This window comes from Colobus angolensis, unplaced genomic scaffold, assembly GCF_000951035.1.
Source record: "Colobus angolensis palliatus isolate OR3802 unplaced genomic scaffold, Cang.pa_1.0 Scaffold237, whole genome shotgun sequence".
Taxonomy (NCBI): Eukaryota; Metazoa; Chordata; class Mammalia; order Primates; family Cercopithecidae; genus Colobus; species Colobus angolensis.
Window position 1 is genome coordinate 2,763,007 of NW_012115566.1, and position 17,238 is coordinate 2,780,244.

Below are 17,238 nucleotides of genomic sequence, written 5' to 3' on the forward strand. Positions count from 1 at the left end.
CAATTTTTGCAATTATGAATAAAACTTCTATAAACATTCATGTGCAGGTTCTTATGTGGACACTCACTTTAAGCTCATTTGGATAAACACATGGATTGTGGTGGTTGAATTGTATTGTAGGACTGTGTTTTAGCATTGTAAGAAATTGCCACAGTGTCCTCCAATGTGGCTGTACCATTTTGCATTATCATCAGTAATGAATGAGAGTACCTGTTGCTCCACCTCCTCCTTAGCATGTGGTGTTTTGAATTTTAGCCAGTTGAATAGGTGTGTAGTAATATCTTACTGATGTTCAATTTTCAATTATAGTATCTTACTGATGCTTAAATTGCAATCAGTAGTATTTACTGATGTTTGGTTATATATAGCTAAACATTGACATATAGCATATGTCAATGATGCTTAGCATCTTTTTACACTGTTTACCATCTGTGTATCTTCTTTGGCGGGTTTCTGTTCAGATATTTTGCCCATTAATTTTTTACCTTATTATGAGTTTTAACATTCTATGTATGTTTTGTATACCAGTGCTTCAGCAGATGCATACTTATTATGCAAATGTTTTCTCCAGTCTGTGGCGTGTCTTTTCATTCTCTTAACAGTGCCTTTCACAGAGCAGAAGAGAACAGGAGGTGGCCTGAGCAAGGGACTGAGCCGAGTGTTTGTGGAGGGCTCAGGTTCTGGGCCGTAAGGCGCGATTTCCCGTTCGTCCACTCCGGATCTCTGAGGCCACTCCTGATGGCAATCGCCATGAGTTTTCCAAGTGCGAACAGGAAGGAAACCTGGATTCGGCCGCTGGGAGACACAGGTGGATCTCAAAGGTGGCTGTGCGGCAAACGACTGACACCTACTGGCAGCGTCAAGAGCTGCAGAAAGGGAGAAGCGCGGGGATCTTCAATCAGCTGCCTTCCCGACTGCTAGTGCCACAAATGCCATCCGAACGGCACAGATACACCGGTCCAGACCTCCAGTCTTGCGCACCTGCGAAAGCCGCCCGCACTCACCCTGCGGGGCGCGGATAGTGCTCCCCACTCAGACTCAGGGGATCCCGCGGGCAGACAGATCTGCGCCGGGGCCCTGAGCCCCCTGAGCCTGTACCTTCGAGGCCCATAATAGTCGCAGCATGGAAACTGTGCACCCACTCTATTCCAGCTCTGCGCCACTTGGTGAATCCGGACCACAGGGTCCCAGACAGCCGCTGCCGACGCCAGGGGCGTGGGGCCGTGCGCTTCGTCTCGAGTTCCTCTCTCCGCGTCAAGTACTGTAACTCGCTGCAGAGAGAGCAAAAGGTCTGACCGCCCCGCTGAGGTCTCAAAACAGCAAAGCAAGTTACTGGGACTGCTGAGATCCCGCGTGTCCCCCGTTCCCGCGGGTGCCGGGTCTGGAGAGTGCCAAGCGCCCTGAGACTCGCGCTTTCCTCGCGCGTGAATCCCAACCGTCAACCGAACACTGCGCTCTTCGACTCGGTCCGATTGCGCAGATGTCCGAAACCTCGGAAGCCAAAACCTTGTTTGAAGCCGCTGACCGCGCCTCTTCTCTCCTCATGGGCAGTTTCTTGAGCAAGCTGGGACTTTCGCCCTCGTCCCCAGCCCAGGTGCGCACCGACTTGCCCGAGAGGCCCACGAAACGCCGGCCAACTCAGCCCCTTCACCAAGTTCATCGGGTTCAGTTAGTCCACCGCGCCCACCCTGCCCCACGGTATGGACCTGTGAGGAGGTGGCCAAATCTGGATCCTGCCAATCCAACCACGTGGCTGGCCAACGAGGCTTGGAGGCGCTTTCCCATGAAGAAGTCCCGGAATTCCACCCTGGGGCCTCTCCCTTCAGACTGGTGGGAAACTTACTTAAAGCGGACTATTTGGTCTCTTCGACATCCTAGGCCAATTTGGAGCCCAGTGACCATCAAGATCACTCCTCCTGACCAGAGGGTGCCCCCTTCCTCTTCTCCTGAAGATGTAATTGCCCTTGCAGGACCCCCACCCTCTGAGGAGCCCTCAGATCCGTGTTCAAAGGAGACAGTGTTGAGGGCCCTCAGAGAGTGCAGAAAAGGGAAAGGGAGGTTGGAAGAACCACTATTCCCTGAGGGCTTGGACAGTAAGAGAAGGAGTCCAGAGACCAGACCATCTGCATTTAAGCCTCTGATGAAAAATGGAACCCTCACTTCTTTTGTGCCCAGGCCTGGGCCGCTAAAGAGAAGTCTCCATTCCTGGAGCTCAGATCACAGCTTGACTAAGAGACCCAATTGCTCCTCTATGAGCTCCTTGGCCAGCATATACAGAGGTGGCCCCCTCAGCTCCAAAAGGAATGCTATTTCCAGCTCTTACAGCTCTTCCAGAAATTTCTCAGACCCTTGGAAGAGAAGTATTCCCAGTGTATCATTCGAGACACCAGAGTGGCCAATAAAAAAGAAAAAAAGTGATCATCGGCCTTACTCTCCAGTCCCACTGGTATCAGATTTTGAGTCCCCAGGAGCATCTGGAAGTTCTGGGCAGCAAAATCAAAAGATTCCACAGCTGTCGTCTAGCCCTGAGAACCTGCTGTCAGAGATTCCACTTCCCCAGCTTGGTTATGCAGTCTCTGATGAGGACTTGACCTTGGGGAAGAAAACTGAACTACAGTGGAGCACCAACGCTAGAGAAGATACAACTGAGGTCACCACAGACCCTGTCCCTGAGACTTGGCTTGCTATTCAGCCTTCCCTATCTCTCACTCTGCCTTCCTCAGAAACAGATCTAACCCAGGGGGCAAATCCTCAGTTGGAAAACTTAAGAAAAATGCAGAAGTCTCTAGGTCCACTGACCTCCCCACAGTCCACGGGAGAGGCAACCAGTGTGGCCCATTCTCCTTTGAAGACACCCAGCCTACCAACCCCACCAGGGTGCTCACAGTCAGAGCTCCTTCCAGGCACCTCTCCAGACTCAAAGCCCACAGCTACTTTCATCCTGCTGACCCCCACCTCTCCCACATCACCAGTTACTGACACCACCTGGCTGCCTTCAGCCTCTCAGGCTGACAGGTCTCCCATGCCCCCAGACCCACCTGCACCACCCACCATCCAAAGTACTTTGCTTGGAATGGTGAGTAGCCCAACTCCCCATCTTTCCGCATCTGCACCTCCTGATGCAACTTCTGCTCACCTCATGTTAAAACCGATTTTGGGGCCCCTGCACAATAGCGAGATTGGAGGCTCCTCATATTCCAGAATTTCAGTCACAGCTGCAGCATCTTCAAGCTCTTCCCTCTCCACAACTCAGGGCACCTTAACTTCTACCTTCAAGCCTATCTTTGGCAGCATAGATCCACTTAAAACTATGCCCATGATAGCTCCTTTCTCCTCCAAGCAGACCCCTCCTCCATTTACTCATGCTTCTACCCATCATTTCCATGGCCTGGTCAAGGCCACCACTGTGGTCATGCCCACCACCCTAGCCAGCACATCTAAAGACTCTGTTTTTAAGCCACCTTTGGATTTTGGTGTAGTGAATGTTACAGGTGCCATAGGCAACACTTATTCTGTCCCTTCCACTTGCAACACTTTCCTGCTTAGGACTGCTCAGGCCTTCAGGGCCAACTTCACCCCAGCCACAGGATTCATTTTCCCATCACACCACCATCCTGCCATTCCTACTGTGCACACAGTCACCATCTTTACCCAGGTCCTTTCCAGTGCTGTCCAGATATCCCCTAGAAGCAGCACTGCTAATTTCAGGGGTATGGGCAGCCCTCTGCCCGCCTCAGCCCTAGTATCCACGAACTGGCCTGCATCATCCCCCAGCGTCTCCAACCTGACTCCAGCAATCACAAGTCCCTTGGGATCAAGCTCAAGGCCATCTTTCCTACTATCCCAAGGAGCTAATCCCCAGCCTGCATTTGGTGCCACAGATGGACAGAAACAAGGGCCTTCCCAGCCAGCCTTTACTCCAAGTGTCAGTAGCTCTTTTCTTTTTGGGAGCTCAGCAGTGGCAATGCCAACCCCAGTGCCAACTCCAGCTCAGTCAGCCTTCATCAGTACCAAACAGTCAGCCTTGGGGTGTTTGATACCCTCAGCCTCCACCTCTCAAACCCCTGCCAGCACCTGGCCAGGCATTGGCAGCATTCCAGCAGGTTTTTCCATTAGTCAAGCTAGTACAACTGGGTTTAGAATTGTAATTCAGACCCATCAAAGTGGGGCTTTTGGCTCAGTGTTTGGCAGCAGAGCCCCACAACCTTTCTCTTTTGGGGGATTCGTGACCCCTATGGACTGTGATGAGTCTGGGATTAGAATGACTGGCCCAGACATGAGCTCCACCTCCGGAGCTTTCAGCATTGGAGCATTGCCTAGTGGGACCACCAGTACCATGATCCCGTATGGAAAAGGCTGGAGCCAGAACACTCAAGGCCTGCCCAGCCACAGCACAGCTTTTGCCTTGGGGAGAGCTGGCATTTCTGCAAGAAAGACTATGGCCCCCATTGCTCAAAGCACCCCAGTCCCTGGACAAGCTAAGGCAGGCAGCAGTGTTGACTTTGGGATGCCTTTTCCACCTGCCCAGGGCTCTGTTGGGAGAGGACCTTTTAGATCATCAGCCTCTTCATTTTCCATGGGCACAAAATCAAAAACCTCAAAGAATCGGGAGCAAGGGCATTCCCGAAGGCATCATGCCTACAAGAAATAGCCTGTGTTCCCTGTCACTTGCACCCTGATTTGGACCTCAGTATTGTTTTTGAAAAACCTCAGTGTCTTCCAATTTTCTAAAGTAAACATACTTCAGATCTAAAGCTGGAGCTTTAGATGTTCACACTGTGTGTCCTAATCTACATCCTTGAAGAACGTGAAGGACTAAAGCATCTAGTGGTGATTGCAGACTGAGGCCAGGTGGAACCAAACCCATTGGACTTGAACAGAACCTCGCCTTCCCCTTCCTGTCCACTCCTCTCTGTGTCAGGTGTGCAGCATGCACATCAGCAGGATCTATAATATCCAGACTTTCCAAACAAGTTGAATGTCTATCAGTAAGAACATTTTTTCATACATCCCACCATCCCTACTGCTGGTAAACACTAACATGTTCTCTGTCAGTCACTATACATTGTCTTTTTGAGAGTGTCGCTTAAGTGGAATCAAACAGTATGTAACCTTTGGAGACTGGCTTCCTTCACTCAGCATAATGCCACTGAGATTTATCCAAGTTGTTACTTATATCAATAATTTATTTCTTTTATTGATGATTAAAAATCCATTTTAATTGTATTCAGTTGTATGAGTATACCACAGTTCATTTATCCATTTACCTGTTGAAGAACATTTATTTCCATTTTTTCTCGATAATAAGTAAAGTCACCATAAACATTCATGTTCAGGTTTTTGTGTGAACATGTTTTCATTTCTCTAGGAAAATTTCTGGGAGTGGTATTGCTGGGTCATATGATAAGTGTATATTTAATCTTATGAGAAACTGTCACACTATTGAGTTAATGAGAATCCTATGAGTAGGCACTGTTTCAGTCATTATTTTGCAGATGGGGACAGAACAATGAGGAAGCCAAGTAGTTTGTCTAAAGACATACGGTGAGAAAGTGACAAAGGCATGAATTGCGTCTAGGCTGTTGGCCAGGATGCGGAGAAAACATTGTACGTTGGTGGCAGAAATGTAAATTAGTACAGCCATTATGGTAAATGGTATGAAAGTTCCTCAAAAAACTAAAAATAGTACTGCCATATGATGCCCCAATCTCACTTCTGGATAGATATTCAAGGAAATTGAACTCAATGTGTTGAAGGGCTATCTGCACTCCCATGTTTATTGCGGCATTATTCACAACAGCCAGGATATGGCATCAACCTAAGTGTCTGTCCATCAATGACTGAATGGACAAAGAAAATGTGGTATAGATACACAATGAAATATTATTCGGCCTTAACAAGAAGGAAATTCTGTCATTTGCAAATGTGTAAGATGAACCTGGAGAACATCATGCTAAGTGAAATAAGACAAGCACAGAAAGCAAATACCACATGATCTCATTTACTTGTGGAATCTAATATGGTTGAACTCATAGAACTAAAGAGTAGAATGTGGTTACTGGGGTCGGGGGAGAGGAAGGGAATGAGCTATTGGTCAAAGGGTACAAAGTTTCAGATAGATAGGAGGAATAAGTTTTGAAATATATTGCACAGCAAGGTGACTGTAGTCAACAAAAATGAATTGCCTATTTCAAAATAAGAGAGTAAATTTCAAATGTCCCACCATAAAAATTGATAGGTAATTCAGCTCATTTGGGTATGAAAAATAAAAGATAGACAAGGGAACATATTCAGCACCTGATTTAATTTAATTAACTAGCTTGATTTAATCATTCCACACTGTATACATATATCAAAACATCAAAACATCACACTGTACCTCATAAATATAGACAATTATGATTTGTCGATGAAAAATAATTTTAAATTTTAAAAAATTGTTGCTAGGTAGTTTGGCTCCAAAGACTGTGCTCCTCACCCCTCCTTATGGGACTTTCCTGGAGTAAAGGGTAGTGGTAAAAGTATAATATAGTCCAAATCTAGGCTGACACATGGCTCACCTCACATAGGAAAGTTTCTCAATCACTCTGTGACTTTTACCTAATTAATAGAGAATAACTCAAAGGAAAATTAAGCATCTTAAGCCCTTAGACTAGTACTTGAATACAGTGAGGAAACAATGCCTCTTAGCTGATAGTACATTCCACGGTCCTCTTTCCGGACACCCAACACCTATGATGTCTTTAACTTTCCTCAGTGTAGAAAGTGTGATATAAATATGGGTTATTTTCAATCTACACCTGGAAGGCAGTCATTTTCCTTAGTCAAGAGTTAATAATCTAGGAATGGTCCAATTGCTTCAGCTCTCTTTTCTGGATCAATAGCAGACACCATGCTGGTTAGTCTAAAGAATGTCAAAAACTGTGTTTACAACTGTAAAATTAGTGATATATTAATCAATGGACATTGAAAAGAGGTCATGATAAAAATGTATGGTATACAAGATGCAGACTGGCTACATCAGCCATAGTCCAACAAAATATAACACAAGCCACAAATGTGAGCCAGGTACATAATTTTAAATTGTCTAGAAGCCACATTAAATGGATGGTGATATGTATTATTTAATATACTCAAAATATTATTTTAACATTCAATTAATTTGAAAAAAAGTAGAGTTTTTTCACATAAAGTGTCCAAAATCTGTTGTGTATTTTACATTTACATCACATCTCAAGTTCAGTCACATTTCTTTCCTTCTTCTTTTTTTTTTTTTGTTAGAGACAGGGTCTCACTTTGTCATCCAGGCTGGAGTGCAGTGGTGTGATCTCGGCTCACTGCAGCCTCGACCTCCAGTGCTCAGGTGATGCTCCCACCTCAGCCTGCCAAGTAACTGGGATTACAGGCATGCTCCACCATGCACGACTAATTTTTTATAGAAACAGGGTTTCACCATGTTGCCCAGGCTAAGTCTAGCCACATTTCATGTGCTCAATAGCCACTGTAGATAACAAGTACATGAATAGTGCAGGTCTAAAATGTTTTAGAGTTGCTTCTTATCCTTCATCAACACAGCATAAGAATATGGCAAGACTTAGAGCTTTCTCCCTTAAGGAGGGCACCCCAGGTTCAATCCCCAAAGACTCTGTGTTCAGCAATCATATTACAAATCTTCTTACTGGCTAGTACCCTAGCATAAGGAAACAGAATAACTCCCCTTGAATGTTGTTGTGTTTACTTCAAGTGAAACTTTCATGCAAGATATGACTGGATTCTCTAAAAGAGAGAATGCTGGAATTTAATAAAATTAAAGGACTGGTTAAAGAATAGCTATAAATTGTTTAGTGCCTTTGTATGTGTGTCTATATGTCTATCTATCTGTGGGTTTGTGTGTGAGCAGCTGCTCTGTATGTGTTGATTTCCCCACCAGTAGTTTTAACTGACTTACCCACCATTGCCCCAGAAATAGCCTGACTCTCTTTACTCATTTTCCAGGGACCTCAGGATATACTCTCTGCTCCACTCCTGGACTGGCATAGTTAGTACTGCACATGCCCCACCACTCAGGACAATGCATAAAAGGAAGCCAAAAAGAAAACAATAGAAAAGCATATGGTCTTCATGCAGTAATTGCAGCCAGCCACAGAAGAGACCTGTCCCTACTCGAGAGATCTTTCTTTGCCTCTGAAGTCCAGATCTATGGTCCAAACAGACACGTTTTCCTGAATATTGAATGAATGAGCACCTCAGTTAAACAAGAAGTATTTCTTAGTTTTCTGGAGCTCCATTTAATTTCTGTTTTGTTTTTTTTTTCTTTTGGAATTAATACATTAAAAGGTGACTTTCTTCTTGTTTAGGAGAAGGCTTTATCAGAGCCAGTACCCCTTTTAGGTCCACCATTCTGTCATACATTAAGGCCTTTTGTAAACAATCCTGCCTGCCTGGGAGGAGAGCAAGGCTCAGCAAAATAGTGTTTTACATTGAGAGGGTGTTATCTGTGGGAGGCACAGCTCAGGTACTTTTTCCAAATAGTGCTAGGAATTTCCTTCTGCTCCTACGAACCACTTCATGGCTCTACAACTTCATTTAGGAAGTTGTCCTTTGGTCAATTTTGCCTTAGCTCCCTGAAGTGTATATAGAGCATACTTTCCTTTTTCTTGCCTTCTTTCTTTCCTTTCTTCATTTCGGCTTTCACTTTTTTCAGTACTTTATTGAAATATACTTTACATACAATAAAATGTAAAAAGAAAAGTATGCATAGAGCTCAATGAATTTTATACATGTATAATTTCATGTAATTTTGAAATTACACCATCCAGATCAAGATTGAGAAAATATCCAAATTGCATTGGGTTCCTTTATCAAGTCAATAATGCATCTTGCAAGCTAAGTTGTATTCTGACTTCTATCACCAGATGTTAGTTTGCCTGTTCCGGAACTTGGTAGAAGTGAAATCATAGAGCATATCCCATAGTGTGGCATTTTTGCACGACGTTATGGTTTTGAGATGTATTTACGTCTTTTTAAGATTTATTTGAGTTGGGTGCGGTGACTCATGCCCGTAATCCCAGCATATTTGGAGGCCGAGACGGGAGGATTGCTTGAGCTCAGGAGTTCAAGACCAGCATGGGCAACATAGAGAAAGCCCCTCTCTACAAAAAATACAAAAACTGAAAAAAAAAAAAAAAAGTTAGCCAGGTGTGGTGGAGCGCGCCTGTAGCCCCAGCTACTTGGGAGGCTGAAACAGGAGGATCACTTGAACCTGGGAAGCAGAGGAGAGGTTGCAGTGAGCCTAGATGGCCTAGCTGCCCTCCAGCCTGGATGAGAGAGGCCATGTCTCAAAAATAATAATAATAACAATAATAATAATAAATAATAACATTTATGTGTATTTAAAGAGTACTTGTGTTGTCACAGAAATTCATCCTTAGAGCTAAATAGTATTCCATTTTATAAATAAACCAGAATTTGTTGGTATGAGGAAATATAAACTTACTGATTATCATCTTAGCAAAGGAAAGTAAAAGGTCTCTTGGGCCTGCTAGCAGAGTGGTGCAGCAGAATCGTGCTGGGCCCATAACCCAGAGGTGGATGGATCGTTAAACCATTCTCTGCTATCTGCTAGGGTGTTTATGTTAATGATCACTATTTCTCGTGGGTAACTTGATATAATAAAGAAAATCAGATACTCAACGTCCCCTTACTTAACGTCTTAAAATTAGTTATTACTCCATCGCCCAACTTTTATAAAGGTGTTAATAGTTTTCTTTTCTCATCTGTTCTTGCAATACCTTCCCTTATCAGTCATTTCAAAAGAGAGATGACAAATTTAACTTTAATTTCCAGCGGATTCGCGTTCTGTCTTCCAGTGAATATAACATACACCTATCTTTGGTATGTTATGGTTTTATAATTTTCGTACACGAGAAAGAAAAGCATTTTTTACTTCTGCTCAATAACTATACAGTCGTCCTTTGGTATCCGTGAAAGATTGGTTTCAGGACCTCCTGCGAATAGTAAAATCTACCAATGCTCAAGCCCTTGATGTAGAATGACCGAGTATTTGCATATAACCTATGTACACCTTCCGGCATACTTTAAACTATTTCTAGATTATTTATCACACCTTATATCAGGGGTCCCAAACCTCCCGGCCGCGGAGCGGTACCAGTCCGGTCCCTGGAAAAATTGTCTTCTACTAAATCGGTCCCTACTACCAAAAAGGTTGTGGACTGCTGTCTTACATGATGCAAATGCTATGTAAATAGTTGTTATATCGCACTGTTTAGGGAATAATGACAAGAAAATTTCTGTACATGTTCAGTACAGACGCAGGGTTTTTTCAAGTATTTTAGATTCGCGGTAGGTTGAATCCATTGCATGCAGAACCCATGGTTACGAAGGGCCAGCTGTTTTGCATTTTTACTTGGGTTAGACTCTCCTGCTCACTGTCACTCCTTCGTACGCATTCACACATGATTTGTAAACTTTAGACAAAGTTAATGAGAATGCTTTGTGAATTCTTCTCTAAAGCAATATATGTTAATCATGAAGACACCTTCTTCTTTTTTTTTTTTTTTGAGGCGGAGTTTTGCTCTTGTTGCCCAGGCTGGTGTGCAATGGCACGAACTCGGCTCACCGCAACCTCCGCCTCCCAGATTCAAGCGATTCTCCTGACTCAGCCTCCCTAGTAGCTGGGATTACAGGCATGTACCACCACGCCCAGCTAATTTTGTATTTTTAGTAGAGACGGGGTTTCTCCATGTTGGTCGGGCTGGTCTGAAACTCCTGACTTTAGGTAATCCGCCCGCCTCGGCCTTCCAAAGTGCTGGGATTATAGGCGTGAGCTAAAGCGACCGGCCCAAAAAGACACCATTTTTTATCCCCACATACATAAGCTAGAGTCATTTGGACTTTATGGGGAAAACAGAAACAAATAAGTTAAATCTGAAATGCTAGTGGGGGAAATGGAACGCATTAATTTTTTTTTAAGTTTATGCATCAGGTTTCAATAGCAAAATCGGGGAGGGGAGTCTTAGTACGATATTTGCAATTTTTGTTGTTGTTGATGAGGAAAAGGGTTTTTTTTTTTTGGACTACAGGCGCTCACTACCACGCCCACGCAACTTTTTTTTTTTTTTTTAGACGGAGTTTAGCTCTTGTTGCTTAGGCTGGAGTGCAATGGCGCGATCTCGGCTCACTGCAACCTCCGCGTCCCGGGTTTAAGCAATTCTCCTGCCTCAGCCTCCCAAGTAGATGGGATTACAGGCATGCGCCACCGCTCCTGTCTAATTTTGTATTTTTAGTAGAGACGGAGTTTCACCATGTTGGTTAGGCTAGTCTCCAACTCCTGACCTCAGGTGATCCGCCCACCTCGGCCTTCCAAAGTGCTGGGATTACAGGCGTGAGCCACCGCTCCCGGCCTATGTTTTATATTTTTAGTAGAGACAGGGCTTCACTATGTTAGTCTCGAACTCATGGACTCAAGCGATCCGCCCGCCTCCGTCTCTCAAAGTGCTGGCAATTACAAGAATAAACCCCCCGCGCCCAGCCGTGAGAAAAAAAATTTAAATTAAAGCCCTCTTTAGTGAGTCGTTACATATGGAAAACAAAAAAAAGTATATAAATTATTCTAAACAATGAGCACCCTAATTAATGAGAATTTAGCTCTTAAATTAAACACACAAAAGAATGAATCAGACAAATGGAAACAAGATGATTAGGGGAGCACTTTTTTTCCTTTAACCTTGCTGCTTTGAAGATGTTCTTGACCCCCTGGGCCAAAATCTTCAATTTATTTTTACCCACTGACTCCAAAAAGCATTTTGACTAAATGTCCAGTCATAGGAGACTAGTTTATACCTACAGTGCGTGTACACACTGGGATAGTGTGAAACAGAGTGAATAGGGACGATATCTATTAACTTCTACGGAGCAATTTCTAGAAGACATTGTTAAGTGAAGAAAAAGCAAAATGCAAAGGAATATTTATAGTACTATATTACTTTCTGAAGTGCAAGAAGAAAGGAAAAATAAGGCAGACGTGCAGAAGGATAAATCAGGAAGCAATGAAGTCAATTACCTAGGAGTGTAGTGATTGCTGGATGCTGTGGCTCACACTTTTAATCCCAGCCCTTTGGGAGGCTGGGGCGGGCGGGTCCTTGAGATCAGAAGTTCGAGACCAGCCTGAGAGAAGGGCAAACTCCTGTCTCCACAAAAAAAAAACAAAAACAAAAACAACAACCAAAACAAAAACAAAAACAACAACAACAACAACAAAAAAAACGAGCTATTCTGGAGAGGTAAGAGGGTGGTTTGAGCCTCCGGGAGGTGGAGGTTACAGTGAGCTGAGATCAGGGCCCCACATTTCAGCCTGGGCTGGTATTCAAGAGAATACCAAATCACGGTGTAGGAAAAGAAAGAACCAGACCAAGTTACTTTTAACTTGGGGCAGGACGAGAATTACAAACAAATCTTGGACTCTTTTTAATTGATTTTGTTTTCTGTTGTAATGTGGACAAAGCAATTTTGAAGCAATTTTAGGTGTATTATAGGATAGGGCACGTGAGTAAATGTGTTGATTTACTCATTTGAGTAAATCATTTCAGCCACTATTCTAATTGCAGAAGAGGATCATACAAATAGATGGTGGGAAGGCAAAAAATAAAAATTTAAATTAAAAAAAATTTTTAAAAGCCCCTCAGGAGATACATTAGAATTGTAAATATCTGGACAGGCACGGTGGCTCATGCCAGTGCCGGTAATTCCAGCACTTTGGGAGGACGAGGCCGGAGGATCACCTGAGGTCGGCAGTTCAAGACCAGCCTGACCAATATGGAGAAACCCCACCTCTACTAAAAATACAAAATTAGCTGGGGGGTAGTGGCACACGCCTGTAATCCTAGCTACTCGGGAGGCTGAATCGGGAGAATCGCTTGAACCCGGAAGGTGGAGGTTGCGGTGAGCCGAGGTGACACCATTGCACTCCAGCCTGGGCAACAAGAGAAAAACTCTGGCTCAAACAAACAAACAACCTCTCGGCTTTCGGAGGGGGCAAAGATGCTACTTTCTTCTGTCGTCCGGAATCCGGGTTCATCCGACACAAGCCGCCTCCACTATGCCGCCGAAGTTCGACCCCAACGAGATCAAAGTCGTATACCTGAGGTGCACCTGAAGTGAAGTCGGTGCCACTTCTGCGCTGGCCCCCAAGATCAGCCCCCTGGGTCTGTCTCCGAAAAAGGTTGGTGATGACGTTGCCAAGGCAACGGGTGACTGGAAGGGCCTGAGGATTACAGTGAAATGGACCATTCGGAACAGACAGGCCCGGACTGAGGTGGTGCCTTCTGCTTCTGCCCTGATCATCAAAGCCCTCAAGGAACCACCAAGAGACAGAAAGAAACAGAATAACATTAAACACAGAGGGAATATCACTTTTGATGAGATCATCAACATTGCTCGACAGATGTGGCACCGATCCTTAGCCAGAGAACTCTCTGGAACCATTAAAGAGATCCTGGGGACTGCCCAGTCTGTGGGCTGTAATGTTGATGGCAGCCACCCTCATGACATCAACAGTGGTGCTGTGAAATGCCCAGCCAGTTAAGCACAAAGGAAAGTATTTCAATAAAGGATCATTTGACAACTGGTGAAAAAAAAAAAAGTAAATATCGTTGGGTACTCATAATTATTAAAATATTCATATGTATGTGCACACGCATGTATATGTGCACATGTACATATGTGTGTGTCTATTTGCATATTTTGTATATGTGAGTATACACATGTATTTCCTAGATATTGTTGATAAAAGGTTCTAGAAGCAAAGGTGTCTTAGAAACAGTAAGTACACCTAGACCCTGGATACTGGTCTCTAATACATTCCTCACTAAAAGATCACCTCTAAGAAATAGGAGACTTCAGGACGGGGACAGGGTAAATGTAGTAGAGCCTAGAACAATTTGTCCTGCCAGAAATTAAGAAAGTTTTAAGAAATATGGTGGAGGAATGTCACAAGGACAGAGTACTCAGCTTGAAGGGTCTACCTCTGACAAAATCTGGGTTATATGGACTACTAAAGTTATTAACAAGACAATAATGGAATTGTAAACCACTGAAAAATAAGATTTTATGAGCCCATACTGATAATAAATACATAAATGGATGTTAAAGGGGGACTCTTTTTTTATTTTTTGAGACAGAGTCTCACTCTGTCGCCCAGGCTGGAGTGCAGTGGCGCGATCTAGGCTCACTGCAACCTCTGCCTCCCGGGTTCAAGCGATTCTCCTACATCAGCCTCCCAAGTAACTGGGACAACAGGCCCCCGACACCATACCCGGCTAATTTTTTTTTTTTTTTTTTAAGTAGAGATGGGGTTTCACCATATTGGCCAAGCTGGTCTTGAGCTCCTGACCTTGAGATCCACCCTCCTCGACCTCCCAAAGTGTTGAGATTAGAGGCGTGAGCCACAGCGCCCGGCCAAGGGGGATTATTGATTACAATAGAATGCCAAAGTAAAAACTGGTAAATGTGAAGAAAATTCTGGAGTTGAAAAAAAGAACATCATTTTGCAACCATCATAGTAAATATGGTCCAGGTAGGAATTATCAATAGACGCTAACTCTAGAGGAAAATTTTGATGGGGAGTAAGTTATTTGTATGATCTTTAAGCATCTCCCGCTGATTGCTTATTAGTTGCAAGGAGGAAAGTATACATATATATCAACTTGACTATGTGATTGGAATTAACCTCAGTAATGAGGGGCAATGAACATTGCATGTCTCCAGATTTAATAGTCCTGAGAACGACATGTCACATACATTCTATTCTCTGGGATGCATAACGTGAACCCAATTATAAGGGGAGAAAATCACGCAAAGCCCAAATAAGAAATGTTCTCTGTTTAAAAATGTGAGCAGTTACCATGTTCTTCAAAAAGTCAATGTCATAAAGTACAAAGAAAGGTTGCAAAAATGTTCCAGGTTAAAGGAGACTAAAGGGGTACGGAAAACACCCAATTCTAGACTGATTCCTGAATGAGAGGGGGTAAATACTATAAAGGATATTACTGGTCAATTGAAAAAAATGGAATACAGGTTAGAAAATTCCTAAAAACTTATATCAATGTTAAATATACTGAATTGGTAACTATATTATGGCTATAGCACAAGAAACTACTCCTTTAGGAAATACTCACTGAAATATTTAAAAGCAAAGGAACATAATATATATAATTTATTCTCAAATGTTCTGGGACACATACACACAAACATACACAGATATAAACATATACGGAGAGATAGAGAATTAACGTTAATAGGTGAATCCTGATAAAAGGTATATGGGTGGTCTTTATACTATTCTTATTCTTAATTTTTTCCTTAAATTTAAAATTATTTCCAGATAAAAAGTTTTAAAAGCTCGAGCACAATGACTCACCCTGTAATCCCAGCACTGTGGGAGGCCGAGGCGGGTGGATCACCTGAGCTCAGGAGTTGGAGACCAGTCTGGCCAACAAGGTGAGACCCTCATCTCTACTAAAAATGCAAAAATTAGTTGGGCGTGGTGGCAGGCGCCCGTAGTCTCAGCTACTCGGAAGGCTGGGGCAGAAGAATCGCTTGAACCCGGGAGGCGGAGGCTGCAGTCAGCTGAGATCGTGCCGCTGCACTCCAGCCTGGTCGACAGAGTAAGACTCTGTCCAAAAAATAAAAAATAAATAAAAAATAAAAAGCATTTTAATAAAAATTTGAGGAAGTGAAAAGATTAGTATAACGAACATTCAACTTCCCATCAACCAGCTTAAACAATTAACAATATTTTGTCAATGTTTTCTCTATTGCTCCCCAACATCAACTAGTATTTTGAAGCAAATCCCAGACTGGAGATTCCAAAGCACTTTACTTTGACAATAAGCAAAGGTACAGATTACTCGTTTATATGTAAATAGAGAGGAAGGTGACACACAAACACTTCGGTTAATTGTTCGGAGGAGAGGGTAGTCAGGGTCTGAACAATGCCTTTGGTTCTTTGACTTTGTAACATGAAGCACTATGTGAGTGGAGCAAGGGATCGGTTGCACCGTGCGGACGTCTTGGCTAAGAGCCCTTCAGGTGCAGGCAATGCCCGCAGCCCACGATGTAGTAAACTGTAATCTAAGAATGGAGAGTAATTCCACTCAGATCCGCAGGAATTCTGTGGAACCTCAGGAGGAAATAAAACTGATAGATGGTCGAGAGAAATTAGAGGAAACAAAAGGAGGAAAGCTGTAGATAATCTATATAACGTTTACTGAGAACAACTCAGACCTGCGACAGAAACCTGGTTACCCTCTTAAACAAGAGAGTCGACGAAGGTGGGATTCGAACCCACGCGTGCAAAGCACAATGGATTAGCAGTCCATCGCCTTAACCACTCGGCCACCTCGTCCTTCGGGATGCAATGCGTTTTTGGGATAATCCTTTAAGGCTTGCTTTTGACGAAGCTTTGCAGCTTGATTTTGGTGATGTGTTGATATGGATTGTAATGTCCTTCAAATTGTGGTCTCTCTAAAGAATTCTTACACAAAACAAGTTCTTTCCACCTTCGTATGGAGAACCTTTTACAGTTTAATGATCCTGCCCAACGCCTGTGTGTCCAATCTTGAGTGTTATCGTTCCTCCGTATCCATTCTCACTTTCCAACTACAGTGAATTTTTTTTCTCCCCAAGCTCCATGCTCTCCTTCTCATTTTCTACCCGCAGCACTCTTAACTCTTCTCTCTGCCCTCACTTCATCTGTCTTAGTTCATTACTCATTTCTCAGATCTCAAGTTAGGCCTTACAGCCCTTCTTACTGAAGGCTAAGCAGCTGAAAATTGAGGGTGGAAGGGGAGAACGGCGGGGGGGGGGGGACCCTTTTTCTGTTGCAAATGTATTTCTGTTCTGTTTCTGCCACAGAATTTTATCCCAATATTACGTATTTTTATGCTTAAAGACCCTGTCATAACGCACAGCAACGGAAAATACGTATATATGAAAGTATATATGAAAGTATATATATTTATTTTCATAAAATAAGTATATATGAAAAGTAGAGTTGCATTGGAAATGCATCTTTTAGTGAAATGGCTGTTAACATGTTTTTTCTCCATCAATTCATGTGTCCGCGGATAAATACTTCTTATAGCTGGAATAAGAAAGGTTCGGTGGAATTAACAATAAAAAGATTAGTAGATTGTCGTTTTGAATAAGTCCGAGGCTTCC

The 17,238-nt window shown here is 43.3% G+C and overlaps 1 protein-coding gene, 1 non-coding gene and 1 pseudogene across 2 annotated transcripts; 2 read left to right on the forward strand and 1 right to left on the reverse strand.

The window, feature by feature from the left end:
- Positions 1–1,432: 1,432 nt before the first annotated feature.
- Positions 1,433–4,721, forward strand: POM121L2 (POM121 transmembrane nucleoporin-like 2). The gene has a single exon (XM_011944944.1). The coding sequence runs from the start codon at positions 1,481–1,483 to the stop codon at positions 4,649–4,651; it is 3,171 nt and encodes a 1,056-aa protein (XP_011800334.1). The 5' UTR covers positions 1,433–1,480; the 3' UTR covers positions 4,652–4,721.
- Positions 4,722–13,063: 8,342 nt separating this feature from the next.
- Positions 13,064–13,603, forward strand: LOC105513902 (annotated as a pseudogene).
- Positions 13,604–16,341: 2,738 nt separating this feature from the next.
- TRNAS-GCU lies at positions 16,342–16,423 on the reverse strand. The gene has a single exon. It is a non-coding gene; the product is annotated as a tRNA-Ser (tRNA).
- Positions 16,424–17,238: the final 815 nt, after the last annotated feature.

Coding starts and splice junctions, on each gene's coding strand:
- POM121L2 (XM_011944944.1), top strand. CDS start 1,481: ATGTCCGAAACCTCGGAAGCCAAAACCTTGTTTGAAGCCGCTGACCGC.